This window comes from Paralichthys olivaceus, chromosome 11, assembly GCF_024713975.1.
Source record: "Paralichthys olivaceus isolate ysfri-2021 chromosome 11, ASM2471397v2, whole genome shotgun sequence".
In the NCBI taxonomy this organism is placed as follows: Eukaryota; Metazoa; Chordata; class Actinopteri; order Pleuronectiformes; family Paralichthyidae; genus Paralichthys; species Paralichthys olivaceus.
Genome location: NC_091103.1, coordinates 19,599,117 through 19,613,737, shown reverse-complemented (window position 1 = coordinate 19,613,737; position 14,621 = coordinate 19,599,117). Strand labels below are relative to the sequence as shown.

Below are 14,621 nucleotides of genomic sequence, written 5' to 3'. Positions count from 1 at the left end.
ACGCCCATAACAAAGCAGAAAATTACACTTACTCTTCAAAAACGTGGGCGCAGCATGTTCTCGGTTAATAATTATTTTACTACTGAGAGTGGAGAGATGTAAACGAGGTAAATGCTGCCACTCATGGATGAATGACTCAGATCATGAAATAACAAAGGAGTCTACTATTCTTCCCCCCCGTGGATGTGGCTCTCTTGAGGCCTCCCAAGTAACTTATTTGAATTATCTGTTGTGTCCCTGCTGGCTGATGTGTGTCAGGTTGGATGTCGTCACTGTGGCCTGTTAGTCGACACTGGATCAATATGCACTCTTAACCAAGAAACTGAATCTGCAGCCACATACTGTAATGCCCTGCACCGATTCCTCCAGAAAATCGCTATGTCATCAGCAGCCAACCAAAGTTATTACAGTGACAAACACTGTCAACTAAAGTTATTATATTAACAGCGATTTTCCTAAAACGCTTGTCATAGCGATTCAATTAGATTTTAATTTGCTACTGAAGTAAAATAAGATTAATAATGTTATTTTGCAAGATTTCATACTTAAAGGTACAGTGTGTACAATTTTGTGATAACTAGTGTTGAAGTTGCATGTTGCAGCTGAACACCTCACCCTCTCCTTCAAACATGAAAAAGAACCTGTGGTAGCCTTTAATTGTCATAAAAACTCAAAAGGTGTTCAGTTAGTCCAGTCTGGACTAATGTAAAAAACATGGCAGCCTCCGTAGAGAGGGTCCCCTCGATGTAAATATAAAGTATTTAAATATAAAGGGTCTTTTCTGGGGTAAAGAAAACTACAATTCATACAATTTACATGAAATTAACTATTGAAAACATCATGAGGATTATTCTGCATTCAGTTCCTGCCAATAGTTCCCTTTCACCTAAATCTTACACACTGGACCTTTAAATTTATGAGCATTTTACCCCTACCCCTACATCACATAGAGAAATGGGACAATACTACCCCTACATGGACATGCACAAAACAAAGCTGGGTCCAAGGGGTAGGGCTAAGCTGTGAATTGGGACAGGGCCGACATCCAAGACGGCAGAACAACATCTCTCCCCCAAAGCAAATACGCTACAGCATATAATTGTTTGTCAGATGTCGCAGCCACTACTTTATTGATCACCAGCATTTTATAGGAAATTACAGTTCAGATAATTAGGCTTTTCCGAAGCGCATGTTTGTGTAGACACAGACATTAATGATCCCCTCAAATTAATCAGGATAATTGGATCTGAAAATAGAATAACCTGCAATCCTCCAGCATGTTGTACCTTGAGTTTGGCTCATGCACATGCACACTCACACATTGCTGTGCACTCTTCTGAATGTAAAACAGTGGCTGCTTTGTGGTAATAATACTAACAAGTGCTTGTATAATCAAGCAATTATGCAATGCAAATAATGAGTCTCACCTGACATTTGCCGTGCAGCAGGTGTTGAACCTCTGCTATGTGACTTGTGAATCCTGTTCAGACGAAGAGCTGCGTTCTGAATATTAATTGGAGCTTTATTTCCGTGGAGATACTCTTTGAATAAGTTTGTTTTTTTGGGGAGTGTCTGTAGGAAAGGTTTTTAACATGACTCTAATGAGATCAAGGCCAAACAACCACAAAGCTTGGTTCAAGCCCTCATTGGTTTTTAATTGGTATATGGGGATTTCTCATTTTAGTCCCAAAATTCATTGGCAAACCGATAAATGGTGGGATGACAGTATTTTGTTGCAGGGCGAGTCCTCCTGAGAGTAATGTGCCACCATCGCTCCTTAAATTGCCTGAGCTGAATATTTCTCACGGATTGAGAGTCATTGTTGTCATGCAAATAAGTGGTTGCAGTACTGTTCAAATTCAAAAGGTTTCCCTTTGTTCCTTGTTTCCTTTCAAATCTGCATGGGAGCAGCACGTAGAGTACAGTCTGTCTCAAAAAGCTGCCCTCAGGACCTGGAGTCACACACTGCAGAGTTCATGTTGCATCTCAAGAGTCTTTAGGTGATGTCTACACACTTTTCTACTGACAGCAACACATCAGAGCCACATCCTGGGGTGTGACGCCTCGCATCGCTGCATTAATAGTGACTAGTCCAGCGGGAGACTGCCAAGAGTGAAGCTGCAGGAGAAACTACCCCAACAGGGAATATGCTTTATAGAGATTATAGGACAGGTAAAACACACTGCAGCAATACAAATGAGTCTAAAAAGAGTCTGCAGCCACGCTCGCAGCTCTGAGAGCTCCGTGCATCTTTATGTGGCTTTTACAGGACCCAGAGCATGTCTTAAGGTTAACCAACCATTTTGTGGATGATATGTTTGCCTGTTTGACTTCCACGTACTTCTGTCAAGCAGAATAGCATGACTTTTCATTTTTCAAACATTTTCCAACCCATGAGTGGCTGCGAGCCCAACATCACATCTCGTCTCTTTTCGTCCCGACATGTTTCCCAAAGCGCTGCAGCACAGTATTTTGAAACTGGTGCAGAAATTGGCCGTAGCGTGCAGAGTCATGCTGATGTTAAAAGGGTTGGTGAAGTTTGGTTTGGGGAAAAAAAATGAAATGAAAATGGGATTTTAATGATAAAAGTCAGATTAGGCAATCAAGTGAATGGCTTATTCAGCCTAATATACATGGAATAATTCAAAGTCATATAATTTGTGCATTTTTTGTTTCTTGCATCAATGGTACTTCAACTCGATTTTCTCCTATTCAGGGATGGTGTTACCATGACAACACAAAGTTTGGCTCCAAATAAACAAAGCTCACACAACCCTCCAGAGGCAAAAAAGGGGCCCTCAGTGACTTACAAAATAAATCCTGGCAGCCCAATTAGATGTACAACAAGAACATCTCGCATCTTTTGGATTAGATTAGAAAAACAAAGTATGAGAGCATGAGAAAAGAATTAACCTCAATTAAAAGATAAAAGCATACACGTTTGAACAATTACAGTTTTCTGTTATATTTGCTGGCAGTGGAGAGTGTGCAGTGTGCAGAGCCAGGTACTCAGTGATGAAGACAGGACTCTCTTTTTTCAGATGTTGGTCATTATCTAATTATATCTGAGTGCCCTTTAAGTAACATCTGTTATTTTATTTTTTGTTTTCACCAGGCTGCTGATGTTCAAATTTTATGCCCTGTCCAAACTAATGCGCATATTTTACAAAACAAACCTTTTCCTCTGCATTTGTGCCTCTCATCCTCATGCAAACAACATTTGAACTCAGTAAAATAGAAACGCAAACATCTTCCAAAGTGCAGATTTTCAAAAACTGTGTATTCATCTGTAACAACATGACAGCTTTATGTAATGAGTATACACCAGGAACGACAACAACCACAATAGGAGCTATACACCAGTTTGTCTGAGCTTGGTTAGCACACCCAGGACTATAATTTCACATTTGGAGCTAAATCACTGCACCACATTACACACACATTCACCACCATCGCCCAATATTACTTTGATTTACAATCTATCTCCACAGATTGGTCCGGCTTTCTTATTGGAATCATTTTTTGTGTTGGTGTCCCAGTTTGTGTCTGGATGGAGATATTTTATAAAAGATATCTGTAAAAAAAACAGTAGCGTAGACAAGGCATCACAAAAATCTCTGAAAAGGAAGAAATCCAATAATTTACCCAACTAGCAACTTCTGCCTGTGTATCCAAAGTCTGATAAATTCCTCTGTGCTACAGAGCTGTGTTTCTCTCCATAATTTGGTAATAAAAATACATCACAGAGCGACACTGCTGCACTGGTTGACATATTTCTACTTTACATCAAACGTGGGCACCTTGTTTTATGATGACTGAGTCCCAAAAACACCAACATCCTGCTGCCAGAAATACTAAATATCATGTCCTGATCCACAGCCAAAAACTGTCCCTGAGAGATTTAAAAGTTCAGTTTGTGTCTTTTCCCTGTTTGAATTGCAGGGTTTGTGGATAGAGGGTGTAATGAGTTATATAGCTTGTAAAACTCTCTGCATCAAATCTGTGAGTTCAAGCTTTATAAATAAAAACTGACTTTGCTTGACAGAGGGACTGAATGGAACTGTTCAAACGTTCTGAGAGACAGATTTCAAACTGCTGGTTTTGGACGTTAGATAGTAGTGACTATAAGTACCCGATATAGGAAGAAAATCTGTTTCTGAATTGAACAGAGATAAACTTATTGTTGATCTTGTAGTCCAGGTGTGTGCTTCCCAAATTATTGGATCATTTATATTTTGTGTCAGTGCCATGTGAAAATTGTGAGTCCTCACACTCTCACAGAGGTGGTGCCCTTGTGTGTATTGAGGTGTCCATCGTTATGACGGATCTCAGCCTTGGTGTAGCATTGCTGCTTCTTCCTGTAATCAGAGCATCTGATGAATGGTGACGGGGTCGACACTGCAGCTCAAGGAGAGAGAGCGAGGCAATGACATCTTTTAATGTTTTCCCCAAGCTGTCACATGAAGTGTCTCACTTGATCTGTGCTTGCACTATCGTACCGCTGTGGAAAAGCTCGCCTCACATCAGATAGTGATCATGGTGAACAGATTGGATGGATGAGACATTATTAGATGCAGGATCGTCAGGGGGAAGCATATCACACAAGGAGCATGATGAACCTTTTGTAACCTTCATTTATTTTTTACTTTACTCTGCATTAGGAATTTATGACTGGTATTATAATAACTTCTATAAGGAAACAACAGAGTGATGATAAACTGTCTTTTCACTTTATCCATCTTCCTTCCTTCCTCCCTCTTTTCCACCGTCACCCCCCTCTCCAGTCTGAACCCATACAGCTACGATGAAAGCTGTGTGTCCAGCAGCGTGGACCACCTCCCCCTGGCTGCCCTCCCCCTCCTCGCCATCGTCTCACCACGCTACCAGGATGCTGTAGCGACCATCATCGCTCGAGCCAACCAGGTGTACCACAGCTTCCTGCAGTCAGAGGACGGCCAGGGATTCACGGGTCAGGTCTGTCACGCCTTGGGGACAGACTCCTACACTCTCATTATTGAGTAATGGGCTGCACACACTATAATGGAAGTCGATAATTGTCAAAGGAAGTAAAGATTGCGTTGAGTGGGCTGTGTAATCTGGAAACTGTGGGAGCTCAGGCCCAGAGGACCACATTTCACTCTCTCCCACATAACAACTACTCGCCTCTTTGGTAACAAGCTGCTTTTTCTAATGAGGTAATAATGTGTTAGAAGATAGTTCACAATTAAAGGGCCGTGAAACACAACATCCGTGCTCAGCCTCACACATACAACGCATTCCAAATGTAATTAAATGTCAAAAAGTGTCCAAACAATAATTGAAAAAGAGTGTTTACAGACCAGGAGGTTGTGTTTTCATATGCATTTGTTTGTTAGTTAGCAGGATTATGCAAAAACTACTCGACTGATTTCCATGAATTGTTGCGGAGGGTTTGAATGAACCCATTCAATTCTGGTGCAGATCTGAATCAGAGGGTGAATCCAGGAATTTATTTTCATTTACCATGGAGAGATGTTTTTCAACATTTGCTTTGATTTCTTAGAGAATAATTTCTGAATGATGAAAAACAAAATCAGTGATATACATATATATATATACATATATATATATATATATATATATATATATATATATATATATGAGTGACATTCTAGTTTGAAATTAAATGCTTCAAAATTGCAGGCTTCGATGGCACAAGACTGAAAGCCACTGATCAATACAGTTGATTAGCTGATAGAGAAATTAGATACAGCCAAGTACACATCCCTCTGGTGATTACAATCACAGCAATGTCTTGTTGATTGATAGTAGATTCTGTATGTTGTGATTGGTTCTTTCAATTCTCACTGGATGATGGATGAATGGATGGATGATGGATGGATACTGTTAACATTTGACTTTATTTTACGAGCCTTCCTGCTACAATTGTATGAATTGTCATCCTCTTTTCTTTCTCTCCATTATTTGTTCTATAGATTAGTCCACTTGCAATTATCTTTATTGTGATGAGATGTAGGTTATTTCCTTCCAGCATCATTACTACCTGATGATAGTGGACACACAGATTGACACTAGTCTAAAAGAACAGGATCTGTGTCCCAGTTTCTTAATTCAGACTCATTATAAGCAGGTTACATTTGGAGGATGTTTGGTGCAAACCCAAACCACAAAGTTCAAAAAACAAAAAAAAGTATTTGAACTAATGATTTCATCATGTGGTGACAGTAAAATAAGAGCAACAGAACACAACTTTAGAGCATTTACACAAAGTTCCAAACTTTCTTTGGAGTTTTCTGCCAAGGAAGTTATCCTTTGTTTTGTCAGTATGTTAGTTGGCAGGATTATGCAGAAACTACCAGAATTACCACAAATCTTATGGTAAGATTCGTTAAGAGCCCATTAACTTTTGGTGCAGATCCTTCTCACAGGAGGTTTTTTCACTTTCCTTAACATTTTGAGGTTTTCAACATTTTCGTTGATTTTTCAGAGAATAATTAATGGATCTTGATGGAAAAACCTTCAAAATACGGATCTAGTGAATTTAAATGTGGTTTCATTAGGGGACTGTTTGGCCTTGGCTCTTCGGAGTGACATTCTAGTTTCCACTCATTTGCTTGTAATTGCAATTTAAATGACATCGTAAATACAGCATGAGCTGTTCCTGATTTATGCACATAAATGAAGACTCTGCTCACTGCTGCAAAACATTAAAATAAAATTGGAATGGTAGGGAAACAGCTGCTAAAGGATACTATATATGAAAAGGAGTTTTAAAGTCTTAGAAGCCCATTTGGATTTATAATTGGGACATTTTCTGAGCAGTGGTTGTGAGAATAATAGATACTGCAACATTGCCTGATAGTACAAATTGGTAAATCAATTCATCTCTTACATACAAATTTTTAAAAATCATATTATATGATATTTAGTAAATAGTACATCGTGTATCCTCTGTATATAGAGTGGGATTGGGGCACACTGAGAGTCATACCATCCTGTTTATGAAATATGTTGGTTTCTCTCTTCCATTCATACACCCCTCCAATCTCCCCCATGTCAAAGCTTTCACTGACTGAGAGCACCGTATGTGAAGGGGCGTCTAAATCATACATTTGCCTCGCAGGTTTGCCTGATGGGCGACTGCGTGGGAGGTGTGCTTTGCTTTGACGCTTTGTGCTTCAGCAACAACCAGAGGCCTGGGAGCCCCGACAACAGCAGCAGGAACAACAGCACAGAGAGCCTGAAGGTATGAGCTCAGCGTTATGGTGATTACATGCTGGTGGTACTCCAGGTCTGTGGGGTTACTGGAAATTATTAAGAAAATGTTGCTCTCGATAGGTGCTGTGGGAAATTATCAAAATTAAACTCTTGTGTTGTTGTTTTTTTTACGCACAACTCCCCTGTTCTATTAAGAAAAGTCAGTTTTACACCGATACTGTTAAGAATGGCTTTTTGAATCATATCCTCAGCATTATGTTTTTAAGTCTTGCATATTAAAAGTTATGAATCAAAGCCACAATGGAGGTTAATTTATGTCTGGATCACCATTTGTTTTCAGTGGTTGAATTGGGGGAAGGAGAACCTGTGTTAGATTTGTACTGTCCTAATGCAACTTGTCATTTTTGGATCTTTTCCTCTTGCTGAGTGTTGCATGATTTCCCATTTTCCGCCCATTAGTCCCCCTCTCATCTCCTCCCCTCTCCCATTTAAATCCACTCACATCGAATAGATTCCTTCTTGCACAGGCACAGTTCCCCCCCCACCCCCATGTTTAAGTGTTCACCTGGGAAAACGCATCAACTCCCCTCCCATTATGTGTAATTTCCCGGTGCAGCAAATGATGTGGGTGTATGAGGTTTTACAGTTAACTCTCGTCCCTTCTCTGTAGGATAACTCGGGCCTGCTTGGGGAGTCAGGCCCGGGTCTGAGTTCTAGCAAGAGGCTGAGCAAGAGCAACATCGACATCTCGGCACCCAACGAGGGGCACGGCCAGAGTGGGCCGCCGCTCAGCCGGAAGCAGAGCGACTCGTACGATGGAGATACCACATCCACCAGCCAGCACAGCTTTTTTTCCAGGTGAAACACATGAACAAACCTACACACAGGGGATTGTTATGTGATGATACCCAAGAAAAATAATAGGCACTGTGGTCCAGAGCCAGACACTGTCCTATAACTCATATATAACTAATACTATCTAAATGATTAAAAATCATAACATTTTGATGGTGCTTTTCTATTTTAAGAGTCAGAGAAATAAGTGAGTCAGGGAATGTCATTTTACAAGGCATGAGAGTGACATCACCACCATCCTCCGCAGGGCAGGGATGAAGGTTTCACTATTCACGTTTGAAGAAAAGACTTGAAGAGCAGAAATATAGAGGCCACACCACAGACCACTCATCAGCTGTAAGAAGCAGCACAGAGATGAGATGAGTAAGTTCTGGAGCTGGATGTTTTATGGATTGATGAGGTGAACCTTAACAAAAGTGATGCAAAGGCCAAAATGTAGAGAAAGAGCATTTCACCTCCTGAAGAGGGAACCACCTGAACCAAGCAAGATGTGAAAGAGGCTGTGGTAGAAGAATACAACAATTTGTTCATTTCAGTTTGTCAAAGGCTTGATGCATTTAATATAAATAAGGATTATGTAGCCAGTTTTAAATATCATTAATGCCTGGTGCACACTAGAGGATTTTCAGCTCTTAATTGAATTTTGAAACGTAGGAGACCACAGACTTTACAGACAGACTTAACCAATTTTTATTGTTATATTTTAAAGGTCCAGTGTGTAAGATTTAGGTGAAAGGGATCTATTGGCAGATATTTAATGTAGAATAATCCTCATGATGTTTTCACTAGTTTATTTCATCTAAATTGTATGAATTATAGTTTTCTTTACCCTAGAAAAGGCCCTTTATATCTAAATACTTAAATATTTACATCGAGGGGACCCTATCTACGGTGGCCACCATCTTTTTTACATTAGTCCAGACTGGACAAACTAAACACCTTTGAGTTTTTATGACAACTGAAGCTACCACAGGTTCTTTTTCATGTTTGGAAGGAGAGGGTGAGGTGAGGGGTGTTCAGCTGCAACATGCAACTTCAACACTAGATATCACAAAATTCTTCACACTGTACCTTTAAATGAATATAAGATCACACACTTGCCGTTTGTAGGAAACGATTTCACAGTGAATGCTTCCAGAGACTTTGGTTCTCACAGAAACTTGTGTGATCAAACATCAGACAAACAAAAGCAAACTATGGATGAAGTCATGGCTGAGAAGGTGGAATAAGCAGCTGTGCGGGAAGGTCACCAAACAGATGTGTACTTGTAATCTGGAATACAGCGATAGTTCCAAGGGGTGAATCAGGTCAGAATCATCCGGATTATCCTGTAGTGTGCACGAGCGCTGAGTTAAAGTTACTTGAATGCAATTAGTTGCTTTAAATTTTCTCACAAATGGGCTGGTATCTCTTTAGCTGTTCAACACATCGAGATTTACCAGGAACACCAGGAAATAAAAGCTGGATTTCTGATTGTTTATCACATGTTTATGTTTTGATCTTAAACCCAAATATATAACTATATATTACTAGAATATCACTCAGCAGATCACACACCTCATTAGAGGCCCAACAGCTCCCTTGAATTCAATCAAGCTGCACCAAATTACACACTGAGATTACACACAATATCAGGCCCCTAAATGTGCCTGATTTATTCCATCAACATTCATGAATGATTCCCTGGAAAATCAAAAAGTCCTAACTTGCAATGTTAATGAAAATAATATTGTTGGTGGTGTGATATTTTGCGTAATGCTCATAATAGACAATGAAAACATAACCTCCTTGGCAGAGGTAAAATTAAGAATCACTCATTTTCACACATATCACCCTTATTCCAGACAAACCCCTACAGCTTGGCAACAGAGCACATCAGACCTACGGAGCGGTATTAGAAATTCCATCACACCTTTCTGTCAAACAGCCTTTGTCGATCAGTGATGAGTGTGTTACAGCTTTGCATAATGATCCAGATGTTGCAGGCCGGCCCTCGTCCAGGATTTCCTGGAATGTGTCACCCTGTCTCACCCCTGCTCTTTATCAAAATTTGCAGCTTGACTGCCTGGCCTCTGCTGAGCTATAAATAGCCTGTTTGTGCCTGTGCCAGCCAGTTTGTGCGGGAGACCGAGCGCTGCAGGTACATTTAGCTGGGTCAGGGCGGCTGGAGGGGGTATAGCTGCCATGTTGACTCAATTCAAGTAACCAGTGTTCCCATTCCACACCACATGCTCCACTGGGCTTACACCATCACAGCCTGAGAGTCGCCGAAGACACGATCCTGTCAATTCATGGTTTATGCCACCCTGTGTTCAAGGCAGCGCACTTCTCGCCTTTCACTTCGTGTTACACTCATGATTAAGCCTGAATCTGGTTGAGCGGAGAGTTACCTCTGCTCCTGGATTTGCTCTTTTCCCCTGTGCATCCCTGGGTTTATTAAAACTTCTTTTCCTTACGTTATTCCTCCTGACTGATTCACTCCATTTCAGATATTTTCACCTTGCTCTGCTTTGGCCCTTGCTGGGAATGACCTATGAGATGATGTGACCCAATAGAGTAAACTCACTGCAGCCCACATTGGGCAGATTTCTTTTTTTTAAGTTTAACCTTTCTTTTTTACTTTATCTAATTCTTCCCAAATCTATCAGGAGTGTTTATTTTGCCTAATTTCACAGATGTTAACAATAAAACTAACTTCTACAGTTGAGATGAACCAAACTGAAACACCTCAATAGGCTTTTGCTTTTTGAGTTGTATAGATATATATACCACGGTTATAGGTCTTAGTAGGTAAACAGACAGATCAACAGCAAGAAGAAGGGGAAGAGCGAGACATTTGAAAAGAGAGAAGAACACAAGACAATCACAGCACTATTGATCTGACTAGAGACTGTCAGCTAATCATTTCTCCCAGTGCAGGACTTAATTGGGGAAATCTTGGCTTACCGGAGAGCGGAGGCAGACAGACGAGGCTGAGCCCGGCTCGGCTGTTCAAAGAGCTGTAAGCATGATGCAGCTGGCGAATGCTGAATGAACAGCTCATAAAGGCGCGGTGCCGACAATGACCCAGAGTATTAAAGCACGCCAGCCGACAGTTGAATCAGGGAGAAGTGAAGGCAGCACTGACTGCATCAAGACCTACATATTTGCCTACTCAATTTTAGCATGCACATTTTTGACTGTTAGGATTTTAGATTTAACCCCGCTCCTGTTGTGTCATACACTCTCTTTGCTCAACCATTCTTATGTCAACAACTTAACAATGAATGGGGTTAAAATGAATAGTTACATCCCCAAATTATACATTTTCTATTTCTTACCTGACGGCATATTAAAGGGCTTTTGATTCACAGCTTTTAAAAGAATGATATATTGTTGCAGCATCTTGAATTTCGTATATATAAACTTTGCAAAATCCTACCTGCTTCCAGTTATTTTACTGGCCAATTATAATTGTAATAATAATAATACATAATAATAACTTCAATTTCTGCAGCGTATTTCAAGGTACCTAAGTCACCTTCACAGAGTTTTGGGGGAATAAATGATAAAATAAACATAAAAAGTACAGAAAATCATAGTAGAAATATTAGCTGAATATAAAAATAATACCTTTTGTCAAAAGCCTTCATGAATTGGTGGTTTTAAGCCTGAGATGAGGCATTGTGGATCTCTGAGGTCCTCCTGACAATCGCATTCTGAATAGTGAAGGAAAAACTGTTTTCAACTGGTCTCCTGCTGAGAGACGGTCAGCACAAAAAGAAAAATATTCTCTGGTTGATAAAATACCATGTTTTGTGTCCATGTCTCCTCCCCAGTTTAATGAAAGAAGGCGTCGAGCTGCGTGGCAACAGCAGCACCAGTCTGGTGTTGAACCCAGGACGATTCGACTTCGAAGTGTCAGACTGCTTCCTGCTGGGCTGTCCGCTGGGCCTCGTGCTGGCCATGAGACGCACTGTGCTACCTGCTGTCCAGGGTAAGAATCAGACACATGCAAAGTTCATATGAGAGTTCAATTGTTCACATGGATAGACAGAAGAATTGTGTGCATGCCTTGGGCATGCATGCAGATAACTGCATTTTTTGTGTTTGTGCATTAGATCCACTTGATTTACTCTACACATCCACTCACACAAACTGAGAGAAAATGCAAATAAGCCCTGAAGAGTAAAAAAACAACAAACAATTAAGATATTTCCACCTGTACTTTCTAATCTGTATCTCCGTCTGGATTATATTAAACTTGAACGTAATGAACGGTATGGGATGTTCAGTCTGTGTGAAGGGAATAGCTTTAATAACAAGCTTTAATATTGCTCTTCTCTGACACAGCTACACCTCATAGAAACCCTATCTCTCTAATGTCTTGTCCATTTCTTCCCTGACCCTCAGTGAGTCAGCTCCATCCAGCCTGCTCTCAGATCTTCAACCTCTTCTATCCCTCGGACCCTTCAGCCTCCAGACTGGAGCCGCTGTTGCAGCCTCTCTTCCACAAGTTGCCACCGTTTGCCGTGCCCCGCTACCAGCGCTACCCTCTGGGCGACGGTCGCTCGATGCTCATAGGTAAGATCCCAATTTGAAAGCTAGAAAAATCAATTTACCAGTGTGAGGAGATGTGAGAGAAGCTCCTCCTGAATATTTCATCGGTTAATCTATTTTCTAATGTAATTGTAGTGCCACATTAATAACCTTCTGGATTTTGCATTTCAAAGCTGGCGAGAAACCTTTTAGGAATTCTGTTTGTGAGACTAGATTACAGCAGCGGGGAGAGATTCTATGATTAAGTAATGTGAATTTCCATGTGTGTACATGTGCACAGACACGGACGCAGAACACAGAGCTGCAATCCCATCTCCTGCAGAGGCAGCGTTAAATCCTGCCCCCAAAGCCTGAAGTTGGAAGTAATTATACTTCGTCTTCTTGTGATGCAGTACCTTTAGCCTGCCGGAGCTCTCTGAGGATCAGGCACAGTATGTGAGATATTAGTCTTCCAGGTATGGAAAGTCCTGCTGTAATCCCACTAGAGAGCTTGGTTGTAGAGACTCAGTCCTAAATGAGCCACTGATTTATTTGAAGCATGGTTGAGCCAACGTTCGGGACATGGAGACTCGCTCTAAACAGCAGTTATGACGCATCGCCTGGCTCCTCCTGTCTCTCTATCCACCTACCTCACTCAAAGAAAGTAGGACAAGGGCTTATGGCTTGTGTTAACAGTCTGTGAGCACCAACCCAGATATGAAGATAAGATAAAAAATCCAAACCCTTTCACTCAACATGCATTCGAAATTGTGTGCAGGATAACTCAAGGTTTATCTATCAAATGTGCCATGTTCAGAATCAGCTTTATTTGCTATGCTAAGATGAAATGCATGAGGTGATCCACCTTTTTAAAATCACTGCTAGAGTTATATCACCCACTGTAATGATAATTTCTTATGCACAGTAAAGAAAAAGTAAAACAATACCCAAACATTGTTAAAGTTTATCTTTAAAAGACAATACAATAATTTAGCTCTGCAAATTTTCAACAATTGTTATTATCTTGTAAAACCCTGCCAGCAAATATTATTCCTTATAGTGTATGTCAATCTTGTGCTTGGGCTCTGTTGGATGTTCCATCTATAAAGTAGACGAGAACATTAATCAGGGATTTCACTGTGAAAGCCAATCCCTGTAAGAACATCCCTCAAGCTCATTATGGTCATAAATTTGGACTTTAACAGAATTTTCTTTTTATTAAATCTTATTGCAGCTGCGAGAGAAAAGGAAAAACTCTTCTTACTCGATCACATTGTTTTTAATCTCACTGCTGTTTCACCACTCGCTCATTTTCACTAGTTTCGGCATTTACACATTGAAAAACTATTTTTGAAAGATGTTGCCAGCAATGTAACTTACTCCATCTTTGCGACTCTTCATTCTAGATAGAAAGATGGACGACATGTCTGTGCTTCATCTCACTATCCAGAAATGAATCCAAAAAGTATCCTGTATGCGAATGTTGCCATCTTGTGCCAATGACATAATTTAGAGCAAACATCTGTGCAGTAGCAATCGGAGGCGGAGTCACGGTATCAAGGTCCACGTTCAACCAATCACAAGTCAGTTTTATCTGTCAAACATGAAGTTTCACCCCCTTTATAACATCAGTGTGATAGGAAGTCACTAAAATTACAGAAACCACCTTTACTTTGCTCTCTTATTTTGATCTGTATACTACCCACTAACATGGAGGAAAACAGGGTTTCTGACCTATGCTGCAGCCAGGTGGCGATCAAGACACTTTCGGAGAGCTGCCATACCATCCATCTTTACATAAAGTCTGTGTCTGTCCCTGCGGTGTTCTTTAAATATCCAATAAATCTTCTCAGTTTATGTGTTTGCTGTTTAAACATGCAGAACAAGTGTAAACCCTTCTGCTCGTATGTGACCTGTGCACATGATAGAAAATACTGCAATGTTTTGTCTTTTTTAAACTGGATACCAGTGCTGTGATTTATTAATTTAATCATGTTCAGCCAGTCACAAAGCAAGACCCTTCACGCCTC

The 14,621-nt window shown here is 40.5% G+C and overlaps 1 protein-coding gene across 5 annotated transcripts in view; it reads left to right on the top strand.

The window, feature by feature from the left end:
- pitpnm3 (PITPNM family member 3) overlaps window positions 1-14,621 on the top strand; it is an 82,850-nt gene that overhangs the window by 45,244 nt on the left and 22,985 nt on the right. For all 5 annotated transcript variants that reach the window (XM_069534052.1, XM_069534053.1, XM_020088628.2 and 2 more), the window contains 5 exons: window positions 4,785-4,974; window positions 7,124-7,246; window positions 7,889-8,076; window positions 11,892-12,049; window positions 12,466-12,636. In XM_069534052.1, the coding sequence (XP_069390153.1) occupies window positions 4,785-4,974; window positions 7,124-7,246; window positions 7,889-8,076; window positions 11,892-12,049; window positions 12,466-12,636 (830 nt within the window). The remainder of the gene's footprint in view (window positions 1-4,784; window positions 4,975-7,123; window positions 7,247-7,888; window positions 8,077-11,891; window positions 12,050-12,465; window positions 12,637-14,621) is intronic.